The following is a 19,105-nucleotide window of genomic DNA, read 5'->3' on the forward strand; positions in this document are numbered from 1 at the left end:
GTGTGTGTGTAGGACGTTGAATAGTTTAGGGTTGTTGGTGTGTATAATGTGTGTGTGTAGGACGTTGAATGGTTTGTGTGTGTGTGTAGAACATTGATTGGTTTGGGTTGTTTGTGTAGGACGTTGAATAGTTTAGGGTTGTTTGTGTAGGACGTTGAATAGTTTAGGGTTGTTTGTGTGTAGGACGCTGAATGGTTTGGGTTGTTGGTTTGTGTCAAGTCAAGTCTAGTTTATTTGTATAGCGCCACAACAGACATTGTCTCAAAGCAGCTTTACACAAATCAACAGTGATGGTGAATGGTGTGAATTTGTCCCTGATGAGCATGCCGTGGCGACTGTGGCAAGGAAAACTCCCTTAGATGTTATGAGGAAGAAACCTTGAGAGGAACCAGACTCAAAAGGGAACCCATCCTCATCTGGGTGACATCAAGAGTTTGATCATAAATCTTTCAACAATAAAGAACACTGGACAGTGAGAACTAACATGATTACTGGAGTATAAGATTATAAGTGATGTTCTTTCTGCAGTCTTATACAGTCTATATGGTTAGTAGCTGAGTTTTATGAGCTCAGCATTTGTGATCACCACAGATCCAGCATCAGCTTCTCCATGCCAGAGCCTTTAAACACTCCAGGAGGTCCAATGTCAAAACTCCACACATGTAGCGGGATCCAAATGGCACTGGTACGTCTCTAGATGGTTCGGGATGTTTGTGAGTTCGGCATCTACTTCTTCAAAGGTCCGTAATCATCACGAGGTGGGAGGTGACTGGAGCTGGCCAAACCTCAGGGTGTCTCGGGATGGGGAGAGAAAGAGAAGCAGTGGAGAGGAATTAGCGTAGCTGCTGTTCATGATATTAACAGCACAAGTTGATAATGTGCATGTGATCAGATGTTCTGGAGCACAAGGTTATGATGTGTGTTATGTGTAGGCTTTGCTAAAAGATATGTTTTAATCTACACTTAAACTGGGAGAGTGTGTCTGAGCCCGAACACCGTCAGGAAGACTATTCCAGAGTTTAGGAGCTAAATGTGAAAATGCTCTACCACCTTTAGTGGACTTTGCTATTCTAGGAACTACTAGAAGCCCAGAGTTTTGAGATCTCAGGAGCGTGGCGGATTGTAGCGTGTTAAAAGACTGGATAGATACATGGGAGCCAAACCATTTAGTGCTTTATAAGTGAGAAGTAATAGTTTGTAGTCTATTCGAAACTTAACAGGAAGCCAATGTAGGGACGATAAGATCGGGGTTATGTGATCATATTTTTTGACCTTGTAAGAACTCTGGCTGCTGCATTCTGGACTAACTGAAGCTTGTTTATTAATGAAGCAGGACATCCACCTAGTAACGCATTACAGTAGTCTATTCTGGAGGTCATGAACGCATGGACGAGCTTCTCTGCATCGGATATAGACAACATATTTCTTAGCTTAGAAATATTTCTAAGGTGAAAGAAGGCTGTTTTGTAACTTGATTGATGTGATTTTTGAAAGACAAGTCGCTGTCTAAAATAACACCCAGGTCTTTTACCGTTGAACTAGTGGTTACAGAACATCCGTCTAAATGCAGGTTGAGTGTGGTGTGTGTGTGTGTAGGATGTTGAATAGTTTGGGGTTGTTTGTGTATAATGTGTGTGTGTGTATAATGTGTATAATGTGTATAATGTGTATAATGTGTGTTTATGTGTGTAGGACATTGAATGGTTTGGTTGTTTGTGTGTAGGACGCTGAATGGTTTGGGGTTGTTTGTGTGTATGTGTGTGTGTAGGATGTTGAATAGTTTGGGGTTGTTGGTGTGTATAATGTGTATAATGTGTATAATGTGTGTGTGTAGGAAGTTGAATGGTTTGTGTGTGTGTATAATGTGTATAATGTGTATAATGTGTATAATGTGTGTGTGTAGAACATTGATTGGTTTGGGGTTGTGTGTGTGTAGGACGTTGAATGGTTTGTGTGTGTGTATAATTTGTGTGTGTGTAGGACATTGATTGGTTTGGTTTATTGCGTGTGTTTAATGTGTGTGTGTAGGACGTTAAATGGTTTGGGGTTGTGTGTGTGTAGGATGTTGAATAGTTTGGTGTGTGTGTGTGTGTGCAGGATGTTGAATGGTTTGTGTGTGTGTAGGACGTTGAATGGTTTGTGTGTGTGTATAGTGTGTGTGTGTGCAGGACGTTGAATGGTTTAGGGTTGTTTGTGTATAATGTGTATAATGTGTGTGTGTGTGCAGGACGTTGAATGGTTTGTGTGTGTGTAGGAAGTTGAATAGTTTGGGGTTGTTGGTGTGTGTTTAATGTGTGTTTGTGTGTATAATGTGTGTGTGTGTATAATGTGTATAATGTGTATAATGTGTATAATGTGTATAATGTGTGTGTGTGTGCATGTTTGTAGGACATTGAATGGTTTGGGGTTGTGTGTGTGTGTGCAGGACGTTGAATGTTTGGGGTTGTTTGTGTATAATGTGTGTGTGTAGGACATTGAATGGTTTGGGGTTGTTTGTGTGTATAATTGTGTGTGTGTATAATGTGTATAATGTGTGTGTGTAGAACATTGATTGGTTTGGTTTATTGCGTGTGTTTAATGTGTGTGTGTAGGACGTTGAATGGTTTAGGGTTGTTTGTGTATAATGTGTATAATGTGTGTGTGTAGGACGTTGAATAGTTTGGGGTTGTTTGTGTGTAGGACGCTGAATAGTTTGGGGTTGTTTGTGTATAATGTGTGCTTGTGTGTATAATTTGTGTGTGTGTAGGAAGTTGAATGGTTTGTGTGTGTGTAGAATGTTGATTGGTTTGGGGTTGTTGGTGTGTATAATGTGTATAATGTGTGTTTGTGTGTATAATGTGTATAATGTGTGTGTGTGTAGGACGTTGAATGGTTTGTGTGTGTGTGTGCAGGACGTTGAATGGTTTGTGTGTGTGTAGGACGTTGAATTGTTTGGGGTTGTTTGTGTGTTTAATGTGTGTGTGTGTTTGTGTGTATAATGTGTATAATGTGTATAATGTGTATAATGTGTATAATGTGTGTGTGTGTATAATTTGTGTGTGTGTAGAACATTGATTGGTTTGGTTTATTGCGTGTGTTTAATGTGTTTGTGTGTCTGTACTGGACGTTGAATGGTTTGGGGTTGTTTGTGTGTTTAATGTGTTTGTGTGTATAATGTGTGTGTGTGTGCAGGTGTGTGTGTGTGTAGGACGCTGAATGGTTTAGGGTTGTTTGTGTGTGTATAATGTGTATAATGTGTATAATGTGTATAATGTGTGTGTGTAGGACATTGAATGGTTTGGTTGTTTGTGTGTGTGTGTGCAGGTGTGTGTGTGTGTCTGTGTGTGTGTGTGTGTATGTGTGTGTGTAGGAAGTTGAATGGTTTGGGGTTGTTTGTGTATAATGTGTGTTTGTGTAGGACGTTGAATAGTTTGGGGTTGTTTGTGTGTTTAATGTGTTTGTGTGTATAATGTGTATAATGTGTGTTTGTGTGTGTAGGAAGTTGAATAGTTTGGGGTTGTGTGTGTGTATAATGTGTATAATGTGTATAATGTGTATAATGTGTATAATGTGTGTGTGTAGGACGCTGAATGGTTTGGGGTTGTTTGTGTATAATGTGTGTGTGTAGGAAGTTGAATGGTTTGTGTGTGTGTGTGTGTGTGTGTGTGTGTGTGTGTGTGTGTGTGTGTGTGTGTGTGTGTGTGTGTAGGAAGTTGAATGGTTTGGGGTTGTTGGTGTGTGTATTGTGTGTGTGTATAGTGTGTGTATAGTGTGTGTGTGTGTGTGTGTGTATAGTGTGTGTGTGTGTTTGTGTGTGTGTGTGTGTGTGTGTGTGTGTGTGTGTGTGTGTGTGTGTGTGTGTGTGTGTGTGTGTGTGTGTGTAGGATGTTGAATAGTTTGGGGTTGTTTGTGTGTGTGTGTGTGTGTGTGTGTGTGTGTGTGTGTGTGTGTGTGTAGGACGTTGAATGGTTTGGGTTGTTTGTGTGTGTATAATGTGTGTGTGTATAATGTGTGTGTAGAACATTGATTGGTTTGGGTGTATTGGTGTGTGTATAATGTGTGTTTGTGTGTCTGTACTGGACGTTGAATGGTTTGGGTTGTTGGTTTGTGTCAAGTCAAGTCAAGTCTAGTTTATTTGTATAGCGCTTTTCACAACAGACATTGTCTCAAAGCAGCTTTACACAAATCAACAGTGATGGTGAATGGTGTGAATTTGTCCCTGATGAGCATGCCGTGGCGACTGTGGCAAGGAAAACTCCCTTAGATGTTATGAGGAAGAAACCTTGAGAGGAACCAGACTCAAAAAGGGAACCCATCCTCATCTGGGTGACATCAAGAGTTTGATCATAAATCTTTCAACAATAAAGAACACTGGACAGTGAGAACTAACATGATTACTGGAGTATAAGATTATAAGTGATGTTCTTTCTGCAGTCTTATACAGTCTATATGGTTAGTAGCTCCGAGTTTTATGAGCTCAGCATTTGTGATCACCACAGATCCAGCATCAGCTTCTCCATGCCAGAGCCTTTAAACACTCCAGGAGGTCCAATGTCAAAACTCCACACATGTAGCGGGATCCAAATGGCACTGGTACGCCTCTAGATGGTTCGGATGTTTGTGAGTTCGGCATCTACTTCTTCAAAGGTCCGTAATCATCACGAGGTGGGAGGTGACTGGAGCTGGCCAAACCTCAGGGTGTCTCGGGATGGGGAGAGAAAGAGAAGCAGTGGAGAGGAATTAGCGTAGCTGCTGTTCATGATATTAACAGCACAAGTTGATAATGTGCATGTGATCAGATGTTCTGGAGCACAAGGTTATGATGTGATGTGTGTTATGTGTAGGCTTTGCTAAAAGATATGTTTTAATCTACACTTAAACTGGGAGAGTGTGTCTGAGCCCCGAACACCGTCAGGAAGACTATTCCAGAGTTTAGGAGCTAAATGTGAAAATGCTCTACCACCTTTAGTGGACTTTGCTATTCTAGGAACTACTAGAAGCCCAGAGTTTTGAGATCTCAGGAGCATGGCGGATTGTAGCGTGTTAAAAGACTGGATAGATACATGGGAGCCAAACCATTTAGTGCTTTATAAGTGAGGAGTAATAGTTTGTAGTCTATTCGAAACTTAACAGGAAGCCAGTGTAGGGACGATAGGATCGGAGTTATGTGATCATATTTTTTTGACCTTGTAAGAACTCTGGCTGCTGCATTCTGGACTAACTGAAGCTTGTTTATTAATGATGCAGGACATCCACCTAGTAACGCATTACAGTAGTCTATTCTGGAGGTCATGAACGCATGGACGAGCTTCTCTGCATCAGATATAGATAACATGTTTCTTAACTTAGAAATATTTCTAAGGTGAAAGAAGGCTGTTTTGTAACCTGATTGATGTGATTTTTGAAAGACAAGTCGCTGTCTAAAATAACACCCAGGTCTTTTACCGTTGAACTAGTGGTTACAGAACATCCGTCTAAATGCAGGTTGAGATGCTGGAGCATCTGTATACTAGTTTTTGGGCCGATGAGCAAAATCTCAGTCTTATCAGAATTTAAAAGTTCCTTAACACACTCAGTTATCCGGGTTAATTGAGCTGTATCGCCTGGTTTAGATGAAATATATAGCTGAGTATCATCAGCATAACAATGGAAGCTAATTCCATGCCTTCTAATAATATTTCCTAACGGAAGCATGTATATTGTGAAGAGCAGGGTCCTAGAACTGAACCTTGCGGCACACCATAATTTACTTGCATTAGCCTGGATAGCTCTCCATTTAAATCTACGAAATGGTAACGATCGGACAGGTAGGATTTAAACCAGCTTAATGCCTGTCCCTGAATGCCGATGTAATTTTGTAAGCGATCTAGGAGGAGATCATGGTCTATAGTGTCGAATGCAGCACTAAGATCTAGTAAAACCAACAGCGAGATGAAGCCTTGGTCTGAAGCTAAAAACAGGTCATTAGTTATTTTAACTAGAGCAGTTTCTGTGCTATGATGGGGCCTAAAACCTGACTGAAATTCTTCAAAGATATTGTTCTCTTGCAGGTAGGAACATAACTGTGCAGCGACAATCTTTTCTAAAATCTTAGACATAAATGGGAGATTTGAAATTGGTCTGTAATTTGATAACGTGTTTGGATCCAGATTAGGTTTTTAATGAGGGGCTTAATAACTGCTAACTTGAGGGATTTAGGGACGTGACCTAAAGATAGTGAGGAGTTAATAATATTTAGAAGAGGCTCACCAGTTGTATATAACACTTCCTTCAGTAATTTAGTAGGAATTGGATCTAACTGACATGTTGTCGATTTAGCTTTGGCAATAACATTATACAGCTCTTCCTGTCCTATACATGTAAAACAGTGGAGTTGTGGAGTTGAAGGTAACACTGTCTCAGGAGATGCTGTAAGAGGTTGAACTGCCACAATTGTTTTTCTAATGTTATCTATTTTTCAGTGAAGAAAATCATAAAGTCCTCACTACTAAACTGTGATGGAACACAATTTTCAGAGCCCTGATTTGTAGTTAGTTTAGCTACTGTACTGAAAAGGAACCTGGGATTGTTTTGTTGTTTTCTATAAGTTTGCTCAGGTGTTCAGCTCTAGCAGCTTTTAGCGCCCGTCTGTAGCTGAGCATACTGTCTTTATACGCGATTCTAAATACCTCCAATTTAGTTTTCCTCCATTTTCTCCAGATTACGGGCTGTTCTCTTGAGGGCATGTGTATGACTATTATACCAAGATGCAGGTGCTTGGTCTCTAACCTTTTTAACCGGATAGGGCAACGGTGTCTAATGTGCTAGTGAGGATAAGGTCTATGTTCTTAGTTATCTCATCAAGATTATTAGTAGTTATGGGTTTAGTGAGAAATTGAGATAAATCAGGCAGGTTATTTATGAATCTGTCCTTAGTGGTTGGAACAATAGTCCTACCAAGTCGATAACGTGGTGAAACACGGCTAATCTGCTCTACCGGTAGTGTGTACAGTATGAGGTAATGGTCTGTGATGTCATCACTCTGAGGTAAAATATCTATATCAGTGACGTCTGCTCCGTGGGATATTATTAAGTCTAGTGTGTGGTTAAAACGGTGAGTTGGTCTGGTGACGTTTTGTTTAACCCCAAAAGAGTTTAATAAGTCAACAAATGATAATCCTAGAGCATCGTTTACATCATCTACATGAATATTAAAATCTCCTACAAGCAGCACTTTATCAAAATTGATCAAGAGATCTGATAGAAAACAAGCAAACTCTTGAAGAAAATCAGCGAGGGTCCTGGGGGTCTGTACACGGTGACCAGAGCGAGTTTTCTATGTATGTCTGAAAGTACAACTTTAAGAACGAGCACTTCAAATGATTTAAAGCTGAATCCTAACATCTGACTAACATTAAGAGAAGCAGTATAAATGGTTCCTACACCCCCCCCACGACCAGTCTGACGGGGCTCATGCTTATAAACATATCCTGACGGTGTCGACTGCTTAGACCCATATAATCACCTGGTTTAATCCAGGTCTCAGTGAGACAGAGTGCATCGAGATTATTCTCTGTGATCATCTCATTTATAATCAGTGCTTTGGGTGCAAGTGATCTAATGTTTAAAAGACCAAACTTTAAAACTTTTTGGTGTTTGTTTATCTGGCATTTTCAGTTTTAACTTCAATGAGATTGTTTCTGGATCTTGTGTATTTACTTCTTGGTTTTGCTACACGAGGAATAGATACAGTTTCTATAAACTGGGCTGTGTGAACTTGTAACTATTTGGTTTGTTGTATGCGTGTTCTCATTGTCGAAGATTTCCTGATGTCTTACCAGTCAGATGGTGTGAAGTATCCTGGAGATGTTATCTGATAGCACTGCTGCTCCAACTCTGCTGGGGTGCAGGCCATCAGGCGGAAGAACCTAGGACGCCCCAGAAACAGTTCCAGTTATTAACAAAGAGAAGTTTGTGCTCTCGACACCATGACTGTAACCATTCATTTAGAGCTAAAAGTCTACTAAACTTCTCAGCCCCTCGCTGGTAAGTGGGAAGAGGTCCTGACACTATGATCCTCGTTGTGGGTGATGTGCTGCGTACCGTCTCCACCAGGATCCTGAAATCCCTCTTTAAGATCTCCGTTTGTCTCAGCCTGGTGTCGCTCGTTCGCATGAAGAACAACCGCTCAAGTTCTCTTCAGGATCGCGGGTACCTGCGCAGCGACATCAAGAACACGAGCACCAGGAAAACAGCGAGTGTGCACCTTACCTTTAGCTCCGGTAGCGCGAACATGCCGGACGATGGAATCTCCGAGAATCACTGTGTCGCGTTCCGTCTCGCGGAGAGGGGTGAATCGGTTCTCGGTCGAGATCTCGAAGGCCTGTAGTGGTGGCGGGGAGACGCCTCGACCGGGGCTTTGCTTGTCTCTTCCGCCGCTGCCGCATCCAGGGTCCGTGTTGCACCTTTGCAGGAGTTGTAGGTGCGCTGGGTCTGGGCAGAGAAACACGCGGAGTTGAGGTGCTGGGAGTGTTAGGTTCAACCTGGGAATTTACCTGGGACGAGTGCGCGTCCGCCGGGATGTTTCCAGCGCCGCTTCCGCTCGCAGCCGGGCATGCTTTTCATGCAGCTCGCGAATCTGTTTCTCCAAAACCTCCATCTCCAACGCCACCGTTTGCAAATCGAACGAGTCCTCAACTGTGCTCAAAGTCAGACACACAGCCGGCATAGTGCTCATAATCACGAACAGATTTCGGATACACAAATAAGATAAAGTGAGAGAAGATATAGTGGTAGTCGAGCTTAACTGACTACAGTCACAAGTCAGGAAGACAAACAATTTAGGATTATTAAAGAGAAAACACAAACAAACGAATATAAACATGAATACAAACACGGAACTCAGGCAAACAAGTCAAACACAGGAAGCTACGTCACCGGAAGTGGCCTCTGTATAATGTGTGTTTGTGTGTCTGTACTGGACGTTGAATGGTTTGGGGTTGTGTGTGTGTGTGTGTGTGTGTGTGTGTGTGTGTGTGTGTGTGTGTGTGTGTGTGTGTGTGTAGGACGTTGAATGGTTTGGGGTTGTTTGTGTGTATAATGTGTGTTTGTGTGTATAATGTGTTTTGTGTGTGTAGGACGTTGAATGGTTTGGGGTTGTTTGTGTGTTTAATGTGTGTTTGTGTGTGTAGGATGTTGAATGGTTTGGGGTTGTTTGTGTGTATAATGTGTGTGTGTGTGTGTGTGCGCCGTGTGTAGGAAGTTGAATAGTTTGGGGTTGTTTGTGTGTGTAGGACGCTGAATTGTTTAGGGTTGTTTGTGTGTGTGTGTTTGTAGGATGTTGAATGGTTTGTGGTTGTTTTGTGTGTTTAATGTGTGTTTGTGTGTGTAGGATGTTGAATAGTTTGGGGTTATTTGTGTGTGTATAATGTGTGTGTGTAGGACGTTGAATAGTTTGGGGTTGTTTGTGTGTGTATAATGTGTGTGTGTGTTGTGTGTGTGTAGGACGTTAATTGGTTTGGGTTGTTTGTGTAGAACGCTGATTGGTTTGGGTTGTTTGTGTGTGTATAGTGTGTGTGTGTGGACGCTGAATGTTTTTTTTTTTTGTGTGTGTGTGTAGGACATTGAATGGTTTGGGTTGTTTGTGTGTATAATGTGTGCTTGTGTGTATAATGTGTATGTGTGTGTGTAGGACATTGATTGGTTTGGGTTTATTGGTGTGTATAATGTGTGTTTGTGTGTGTGTGTAGGACGCTGAATGGTTTGGGTTGTTGGTTTGTGTATAATGTGTGTTTGTGTGTCTGTACTGGACGCTGAATGGTTTGGGTTGTGTGTGTGTGTGTGTGTGTGTGTGTGTGTGTAGGACGCTGAATGGTTTGGGTTGTTTGTGTGTCATAGTGTGTGTGTAGGACGTTGAATGGTTTGGGTTGTGTGTGTGTTTGTGTGTATAGTGTGTGTGTGTGTGTGTGTGTGTGTGTGTGTGTGTGTGTGTGTGTAGGACGCTGAATGGTTTGGGTTGTTTGTGTGTGTATAATGTGTTTTGTGTGTAGGATGTTGAATGGTCTGGGTTGTTTGTGTGTGTAGGACATTGAATGGTTTGGGTTGTTTGTGTGTGTGTGTAGGACGCTGAATGGTTTGGGTTGTTTGTGTGTATAATGTGTGTGTGTGTGGTGTGTGTGTGTGTAGGACATTGAATGGTTTGGGTTGTTTGTGTGTGTGTGTGTGTGTAGGACGCTGAATGGTTTGGGTTGTTGTGTGTATAATGTGTGTGTGTGTGTGTGTGTGTAGGACGCTGAATGGTTTGGGTTGTTGGTGTGTGTTTAATGTGTGTTTGTGTGTGTAGGATGTTGAATGGTTTGGGTTGTTGGTGTGTGTTTAATGTGTGTGTGTTTGTAGGACGTTGAATGGTTTGGGTTGTTGGTGTGTGTTTAATGTGTGTGTGTGTGTGTAGGACGCTGAATGGTTTGGGTTGTTGGTGTGTTTAATGTGTGTGTGTGTAGGATGTTGAATGGTTTGGGTTGTTGGTGTGTGTTTGTGTGTGTAGGACGCTGAATGGTTTGGGTTGTTGTGTGTGTTTAATGTGTGTTGTGTGTAGGACGTTAAATGGTTTGGGGTTGTTGGTGTGTGGTTGGTGTGTGTTTAATGTGTGTTTGTGTGTAGGACGTTAAATGGTTTGGGTTGTTGGTGTGTGTTTAATGTGTGTTTGTGTGTAGGACGTTGAATGGTTTGGGGTTGTTGGTGTGTTCGATGGATGGCACAGTGGCCTTTCTGGATTTCTCTCAGGATGAGCTCGGAGATCCTCTTAATGAAGAGGAGAAGGTATTAATTCCTCAATCAGTCTAACACACACTTACACGCGCACACACACACACACGCACAAGCACGCACACACACATATACATGAGTCATTTAAATTCTTCTGAACACTTGTTCTCTAGAATACTATCCACCAGAAGATGTACGGTAAGAGTTTGGCCATCACCATGGAAACGCAGCTCTGCTCGACTATTATTGAAAATCCAGAGATGCTAAAGTACCAGCAGGAGACCAGAATCTCCAGCGGGACCCTGGGGTCCAGCACAGAAACCCCGCTCCCTAAACTCAGCAGCGTGGTGAACGGCCAATCACTCGAGGACATCAGGAAGGTATAAACACACACCCCATACATAGACAATACAGACACTACACTATACACCATATACACACTCACACACACATGCTCTATATATATATATACACTATAGACACCATATATACACACACTACATATATTATATACACCATATATACAAACGCTCACACACATAATACAGGGAGTGCAGAATTATTAGGCAAGTTGTATTTTTGAGGATTAATTTTATTTGAGGATTAATTTGAACAACAACCATGTTCTCAATGAACACAAAAACTCATTAATATCAAAGCTGAATATTTTTGGAAGTAGTTTTAGTTTTAGCTATTTTAGGGGGATATCTGTGTGTGCAGGTGACTATTACTGTGCATAATTATTAGGCAACTTAACAAAAAACAAATTCATACCCATTTCAATTATTTATTTTTACCAGTGAAACCAATATAACATCTCAACATTCACAAATATACATGTCTGACATTCAAAACCAAACAAAACAAATCAGTGACCAATATAGCCACCTTTCTTTGCAAGGACACTCAAAAGCCTGCCATCCATGGATTCTGTCAGTGTTTTGATCTGTTCACCATCAACATTGCAGCAGCAACCACAGCCTCCCAGACACTGTTCAGAGAGGTGTACTGTTTTCCTCCTTGTAAATCGCACATTTGATGATGGACCACAGGTTCTCAATGGGGTTCAGATCAGGTGAACAAGGAGGCCATATCATTAGATTTTCTTCTTTATACCCTTTCTTGCCAGCCACGCTGTGGAGTACTTGGACGTGTGTGATGGAGCATTGTCCTGCATGAAAATCATGTTTTTCTTGAAGGATGCAGACTTCTTCCTGTACCACTGCTTGAAGAAGGTGTCTTCCAGAAACTGGCAGTAGGACTGGGAGTTCAGCTTGACTCCATCCTCAACCCGAAAAGGCCCCACAAGCTCATCTTTGATGATACCAGCCCAAACCAGTACTCCACCTCCACCTTGCTGGCGCCTGAGTCGGACTGGAGCTCTCTGCCCTTACCAATCCAGCCACGGGCCCATCCATCTGGCCCATCAAGACTCACTCTCATTTCATCAGTCCATAAAACCTTAGAAAATCAGTCTTGAGATATTTCTTGGCCCAGTCTTGACGCTTCAGCTTGTGTGTCTTGTTCAGTGGTGGTCGACTTTCTGCCTTTCTTACCTTGGCCATGTCTCTGAGTATTGCACACCTTGTGCTTTTGGGCACCCAGTGATGTTGCAGCTCTGAAATATGGCCAAACTGGTGGCAAGTGGCATCTTGGCAGCTGCACGCTTGACTTTTCTCAGTTCACGGGCAGTTATTTTGCGCCTTGGTTTTTCCACACGCTTCTTGCGACCCTGTCGACTATTTTGAATGAAACGCTTGATTGTTCGATGATCACGCTCAGAAGCTTGGCTATTTTAAGACTGCTGCATCCTCTGCAATATATCTCACTATTTTTGACTTTTCTGAGCCTGTCAAGTCCTTATTTTGACCCATTTTGCCAAAGGAAAGGAAGTTGCCTAATAATTATGCACACCTGATATAGGGTGTTGATGTCATTAGACCACACCCCTTCTCATTACAGAGATGCACATCACCTAATATGCTTAATTGGTAGTAGGCTTTCCAGCCTATACAGCTTGGAGTAAGACAGCATGCATAACGAGGATGATGTGGTCAAAATACTCATTTGCCTAATAATTCTGCACTCCCTGTATATACACTATATGCACACACACACACACACACTACATACACCAAATACATACATACACACACACACACACACACACACACACACACACACTATATACGCCATATATACACACACTACATAAACCATACACACACACACACACACACACACACACACACACACACACACACACACACACACACTATATACACCATACAATGTAAGTATAGTGTAGAATGAAAACAGTATAGTATTAGGAGTACTGTGTAAAGGTGAGCACAGAGTGGAGAATGTGTGTATGTGTGTGTTACTGCAAAGTTCCTGCAAAAATACTTCACACTTAACTTATTGCATTACGACAAAATTATCCCAGAATCTGCTGAAGAAACAGGTGGAGACCAGAACTGCTGATGGGCGGAGAAGAATCACACCACTGTGTATCGCACAACTGGACACAGGGTAACACACCCATGCACACACACACATGCACGCACGCACACACACACGCGCACACACACATGCAGCACCATGCACACTCAGGCATCCAACAGGGACAGTGGTAGTTCAGTGGCTCAGACCCTGGACTTCAGTTAGGAGAGTAACGCTGTGAGTGTAAACAATGAGCTTCACTCTGGACATGAAGCGTGGCTTCTTCTACACCGGGAATTAGCCACATTCTTTTGCCCACAAAGAGTGCGTTTTAATATGTATTTTTGCTCATGCACGCACGCACACACACACACACACACACACACACACACACACACACGTTGAGGTTGTGCGTGTGTGTGTGTGCGTGTGCGTGCGTGCGTGCGTGCGTGTGTGTGCGCACGTGTGTGCGTGTGTGTGCGTGCAGGGACTTCTCCCCCGCTCTGTTTAACAGTGTACCCATCATGCCCGGCTCGTCAGTCACCCAGCTGTCGTCCGACTCGAATACGTCACTCAGCCTCAGGGTCACACACGACCCACCGGCTCCGTCCCAAACCAAACCTGCTCAGGATGCAGCGGTTTTGTCCCAATCCAAGAGCACCACTGACAACAAGGACGGGTTTGTGTTCCTGACCTGCTGCATTAAAGACCTTTTCAAATCTCCCATGTTCCTGAGATGATGTCCTGGGTTCCTGCTGAGTGTAATCTGTCTCACTTCCTGTCTCGCTTCCTGTCTCTATCCCTCTTTCTCTCTTTCTCTTGTCGTCCTTCATCTCCAGCACACTGAAGTCTCCTCTGCTGCTCACTGCAGCTTCCAGGATTGAGCCGATGAAGGCCTTGGATTCACGCTTCACTGAGAGATCAAAGGTCACACCGGGGGTCAGCAGTTTAAATGCTGCTGTAAACACTTCACCTGTGGACAGGTAATTTTACTGCTCTTTATCTCGGTAAGGGATGACGTGTGAATGACGTGTAAATGACATCCTCTTCAGACTAAAGGATGGTGGTGGAGGAAAGACTGATGGACTGAAGGACTGGAAGGGACGAGATGACTCGAGCAGTGACAGTGAGGATAAGGTGGTACAGAAGGTAGTGCCCCCTTCGGCCAAGCGCAGGAATGACATGGACGGCGGAGAAGTGGTGGAGAAACGGAAGAAGGGACGACCCAGGAAAGACTCCAAGCTGATGATGGGTGTTCCTCAGTGTACACACAGGTACTACACACTTCATCCCACAGGTGTACAGTGAGGTTGAGGAGGTCAGGGCTCTGTGCAGGACACTCCACTCTTTACTCCATCAACCAAGTGTTCATAAAGCTGGTGGAGTTGGTGTACAAAAGCATGGTCATGCTGGAACAGTGAAGGGAGACTTGAGTTCCAGTAAAGTGAGACTGTAAAGTCAGATGTTTCTCTACACCATGTGAATTTTCTCTGGAATCAGGAAGCATGTAGAACACACACACACACACACACACACACACACACACACGCTCATGAGAAGTTCTATAGATAGTAATGAGGAGCAGTTGGGGGTTCAGGTACTGGAGAAAGTGCAGGATGTCCTGATCAGAGTTGGACTCGATCGAGGGTGGACCAGTTAGATCAGATGGGCGTTCACAGGACTTAAACATTGTCAGAGAGTGGAGGTGGGTACAGGGATGTTGGTGTGTGAAGCAGTGTAACATGATGTAAGTGTACGTGGGAGTTTGCACAGGTGTGTGTTGTGGTGTAAACAGCTTAATTGTGTGTGTGTGTGTGTGTGTGTGTGTGTGTGTGTGTGTGTGTGTTTTAGACTCCGGTTCCAGTGGAGAAAGAGACATCACGAGTATCAGCTCCTGTCACAGTGATAAAACTCCACACACCTGCAGTACAGAAATCATTCAGCACACAGGTAACACACACACACACACACACACACACGCCACTGAACAATAACACTGTGTGTATGTGTGTGTTTTTACGTGTACGTATGTCTGCGTGCGTACGTTTGTGTACGTATTTGTTTCTGTGTGTGCGTTTGTACGTGTTTGTGCGTGCGTACGTGCATGTGCATTTGAACATATTTGTATGCGTGTGTACTTGTGTGTACATATTTGTACGTGTGTTTGTGTGAATGTTTGTGTATATGTGCGTGCGTGTTCGTACGTGCTTTTGTATGTGTGTGTACGTGCATTCGTGTGTACGTTCCTGTATATGCATGTGTTTGTGCGTGTGTGCGTGTGTGTGTGTGTGTGTGTGTGTAGGTGGGCTCGGACCCTGTTGTGTATTTGGAGGTGGATAATGAGTTGTGTTTGGTCGCTGGTTCTCGTATCAGTCAACTCCGCTTCAGCGCTAATGGCCGTGAGTGGAACATGGTTCTGACTAGCCGCATTGTCATGGCAACGGCCAGCAGGTAGGTACACACACACACACACACACACTTGTGCTCATTTTTATGACCCTGTAAACTCACGTTGTGGTCCTCGGTGTCCGTAGCGACGTGGTTGCCGTGGTGTGTGAGGATCGAACACTCTCGGTTTTCTCTGCGTGTGGGCGGAGAGTCGTCCCTCCCATTGTTCTGTCTGCACCAATTACAGCTCTGCATTGCTCCGCCCACTTTGTGATGGCACTGACTGTATCAGCCACACTATCTGTCTGGTACTGGCCCCGCCCACTTTAATGTGACATCACAGCACTTACATTAATATTATTGTGTGTAGTTTAGACTGTGTTGGTGTTCTAATAAACAAATGTGTTTTTATACTTAAAATAAAGTGTGTGTGTTTTCCAGGGATGTGCAGAAGCAAGTAGCTCTGGTCAAAAATCAGTCTCTGAACTCTCTTTTATCAGGTAACATCCTTCACATCTGTACGTGTGTCCTGTCTGTCTTTATGAGTCTCTCTCTCTCTCTCTCTCTCTCTCTCTCTCTCTCTCTCTCTCTCTCTCTTTCTCTCTTTGTGTCTCTCTTTCACTCTCTTTCTCTCTCTCTCTCTCTCTCTCTGTCTCTCTCACACTCTCTCACTGTCTCTTTGTCTCTCTCTCTCGCTATCTCTGTCTGTCTCTCTCTCACGCTTGCTCTCTCTGTGTGGCTCAGGTTCTGATACAGTAGTGTTCTCCATGTTGACGGAACACGGTGTTCCTGTAGTTGCTCTGTCAAACGGCCGCTCGTATTGCTTCAACTCTGCTATGGAGACATGGTGAGACACACACACACACACACACACACACACACACACACACACACGCGCGCTTACCTGGAGCTCTGGCGCTGTAATGTTGTTCCCAATAAAGTGGACACTGTGTCTCATTAATGCTGTGTGTGTGTCAGGAATCTGATTGTGGATAAACAGGACTCTCTGGTTCAGTGTGCAGATTTCAGTAGCTGTGTTACTTCCCATGATGCACTGGGCTGCACTGGGCCCCTCGCCACCACTCAGGGTCGGAACCTGAGGTATGAGCGCTCTGATTGGCCGGCAACCTGTCAAAGCCTCGTGATTGGACAGTTGTAATAACGATCATGTTCTAATCTGTCTGTATGTCTGTATCTGTCTGTCAGTGCTGGACGGTTAGCGTCTCGTCTTTCGTCCACTCCTCATCACGTTCAGCAGGTGATGACTCTGTCGTTCCTGGAGAATCAGCTTTCCTCCGCTTTAATCCTTCACTCCACTAACGAGTACAGACACTGGCTGCTCATCTACACCCGATTCCTGGTCAACGAGGGTGAGGAACAAGGGATGAGGGGAAGTTCTGAGAGAATGATGGAGGGATGAGGGATGTGTGTGTTTACTGTGTGTGTGTGTGTGTGTGTGTGTGTGTGTGTGTGTGTGTGTGTGTGTGTGTGTGTGTGTGTGTGCAGGTTATGAGCAACGGTTGAGGGAGCTTTGTAAGGATTTATTGGGGCCAGTGCATAAATCCAGCAGCAGTGCGTGGGAGTCGAAGGTGCTGGTAAGTGTTACACCAGTGATCTCCAACCTTTTCTGTGCCACGGACCGGCCTTTAATGTGTGTCGGATAAATACAACAAAATAAAATGATACGACCATAAAAACTGGTATTTTCTAAATATAATAATAAACGTGAATCCACTGTGGTGGTGTTTTTTTTCTTTCATTTTGCTCTCTTGGGGGTTTAAATTTAGTGGTAATGTATTATGTGTTAGCGGCCGGAGTCCCTTTAAGAAGGTAGTGGATGAAGGTAAGACATGTGACTGAGGCCCGGTACCAATTGACCCGGGGGTTAGGGACCACTGTATTAGAGGAAGAGAAACAGCACCACCGTGTGGATAACCTCTGATCAGCAGAGATGCTTTATTCCAGTTTTCTTTTACACCTAGTGCAAGATTTATAACACACTGTTCACTTCCCCACAATCAATAGTTCTTTTAGTGGTTTTCCATATAATATTGTAGTTAACGTTCAATAAATTAATAATTTGTGGTTGAATTTGCGAATCTTTACATCTGAATTGTAGGTATTTTGGAATTCTAGCACTTTTATATGGAACTCATTCTAAAGGACCAAATCTAATCAATCAGCAAAAATGTAATTGTAATTTTTTGGTAAAATATTCTAAACAGTCTGGAACACATGCTGGGTTTCTTCTCTCCTGAAGCTTTTCAGGATTTACTGCAGCTGTGTCACTTCCTGTTTGGCCTCAGGACGTTTAGTCTTCAGTTTTTGACTTGTGTAACTATAATGACTGGTTTAACTTTATCTCCTCACTAAGAAGATAAATAAAACACACACTTGGCCATAGAACTGCTGAGAAGCAAATTATCCAGTTACTCCGAGTCCCTTAAGAAGACACAGGTCTCTGTACACAACACTCTGCAGTCACTCAGTGTTCTGTGGACAAAATATAAAAACTTTGTTAATATTTGCCTGTAATTAGATTTTTTTCCTCACAGAAGAACCCTGAATGTCAGTAATGTTCCTACACAGCACTCATGGTGTTTGGTCCTGAAACAGGAGGATGTGAAGATGGTCATCTTTCTCTCACTCTTTTGCAATACATTTATAGACAAAACTTTATAAAGAAATCATTTAAACTCTTCATCTCTTTTTTTACAGCGACATGACAATTACACTAAAAAGGATAATAACCCTGTGTGTGTGTGTGTGTGTGTGTGTGTGTGTGTGTGTGTGTGTGTGTGTGCACATACAGGGTGTGAGTAAGAGAGACCTACTGATGGACGTCCTGCCTGTGGTGGGACAGAACCTGCGATTTCAGCGTCTCTTCACTGAGTATCAGGACCAACTGGAGCTGCTCCGACCCAAATCACACCTGTAGCTCCGCCCAAAATGCACACATAGCCATGCCTATTCCAGCAAAACCACACCCACTTTATATGATCATACCTCCATAAGTGGTACAGAGTGTGAATCTTCTCTCTCTCTCTCTTTCATTCTCTCTTTCATTCTCTCTTTCCTCTCTCTCTCTCTCTCTCTCTCTCTCTCTGGATTTGTGTACATGGCTATGATTGACATGGCTATGATTAAAACTCCACCCCTGGTCAGTTTTTGTATTGTACGTTTGTAAACATTTTTTTTTCCCTTTTTGTATGAAATGAATCAACAAACAAAAATTTAGAAATAAACAGTTGATTAATTCCATAGTGTGTTTGTGTCTGTGTGAGTGTGTACATGAGAAGGTGTGATAGTGTTTGTGTGTGTGTGTGTGTGTTCTGTGTTGTGCGTGTTTGTAAGGGGAAAGAGTAAGTCTGTATGTTTGTGTGTGTTTGTGAGGGTGCGTGAGTGTGAGTCTGTGTGTGAGAGTGAGGATTTACGTCTGAATTCAAGTACTGATGCAGCGCTGGTTAAAGTGGTAAATGCTGCTGCAACTTGTGATCAGGAGGTTGTTTATCATTGTGTTGCTGGATCTCATGCAGCTTTGATGTTATGGAAC

At 43.2% G+C, this 19,105-nt stretch overlaps 1 protein-coding gene across 1 annotated transcript in view; it reads left to right on the top strand.

Annotated features, from left to right (window-relative positions):
* Positions 1-18,815, top strand: part of LOC124380792 (protein HIRA) — a 34,741-nt gene extending 15,926 nt beyond the window's left edge. The window contains 16 exon segments of the mRNA XM_046842050.1: positions 10,671-10,776; positions 10,896-11,102; positions 13,169-13,254; positions 13,652-13,843; positions 14,004-14,147; positions 14,217-14,418; positions 14,747-14,761; positions 15,016-15,114; positions 15,467-15,615; positions 15,699-15,860; positions 15,994-16,052; positions 16,297-16,399; positions 16,531-16,653; positions 16,759-16,922; positions 17,059-17,147; positions 18,365-18,815. Coding sequence (XP_046698006.1) covers positions 10,671-10,776; positions 10,896-11,102; positions 13,169-13,254; positions 13,652-13,843; positions 14,004-14,147; positions 14,217-14,418; positions 14,747-14,761; positions 15,016-15,114; positions 15,467-15,615; positions 15,699-15,860; positions 15,994-16,052; positions 16,297-16,399; positions 16,531-16,653; positions 16,759-16,922; positions 17,059-17,147; positions 18,365-18,490 — 2,026 coding nt within the window. The 3' untranslated portion in view covers positions 18,491-18,815.
* Positions 18,816-19,105: the final 290 nt, after the last annotated feature.

The sequence above is a fragment of the Silurus meridionalis genome, chromosome 27 (genome assembly GCF_014805685.1).
Source record: "Silurus meridionalis isolate SWU-2019-XX chromosome 27, ASM1480568v1, whole genome shotgun sequence".
Classification (NCBI taxonomy): domain Eukaryota; kingdom Metazoa; phylum Chordata; class Actinopteri; order Siluriformes; family Siluridae; genus Silurus; species Silurus meridionalis.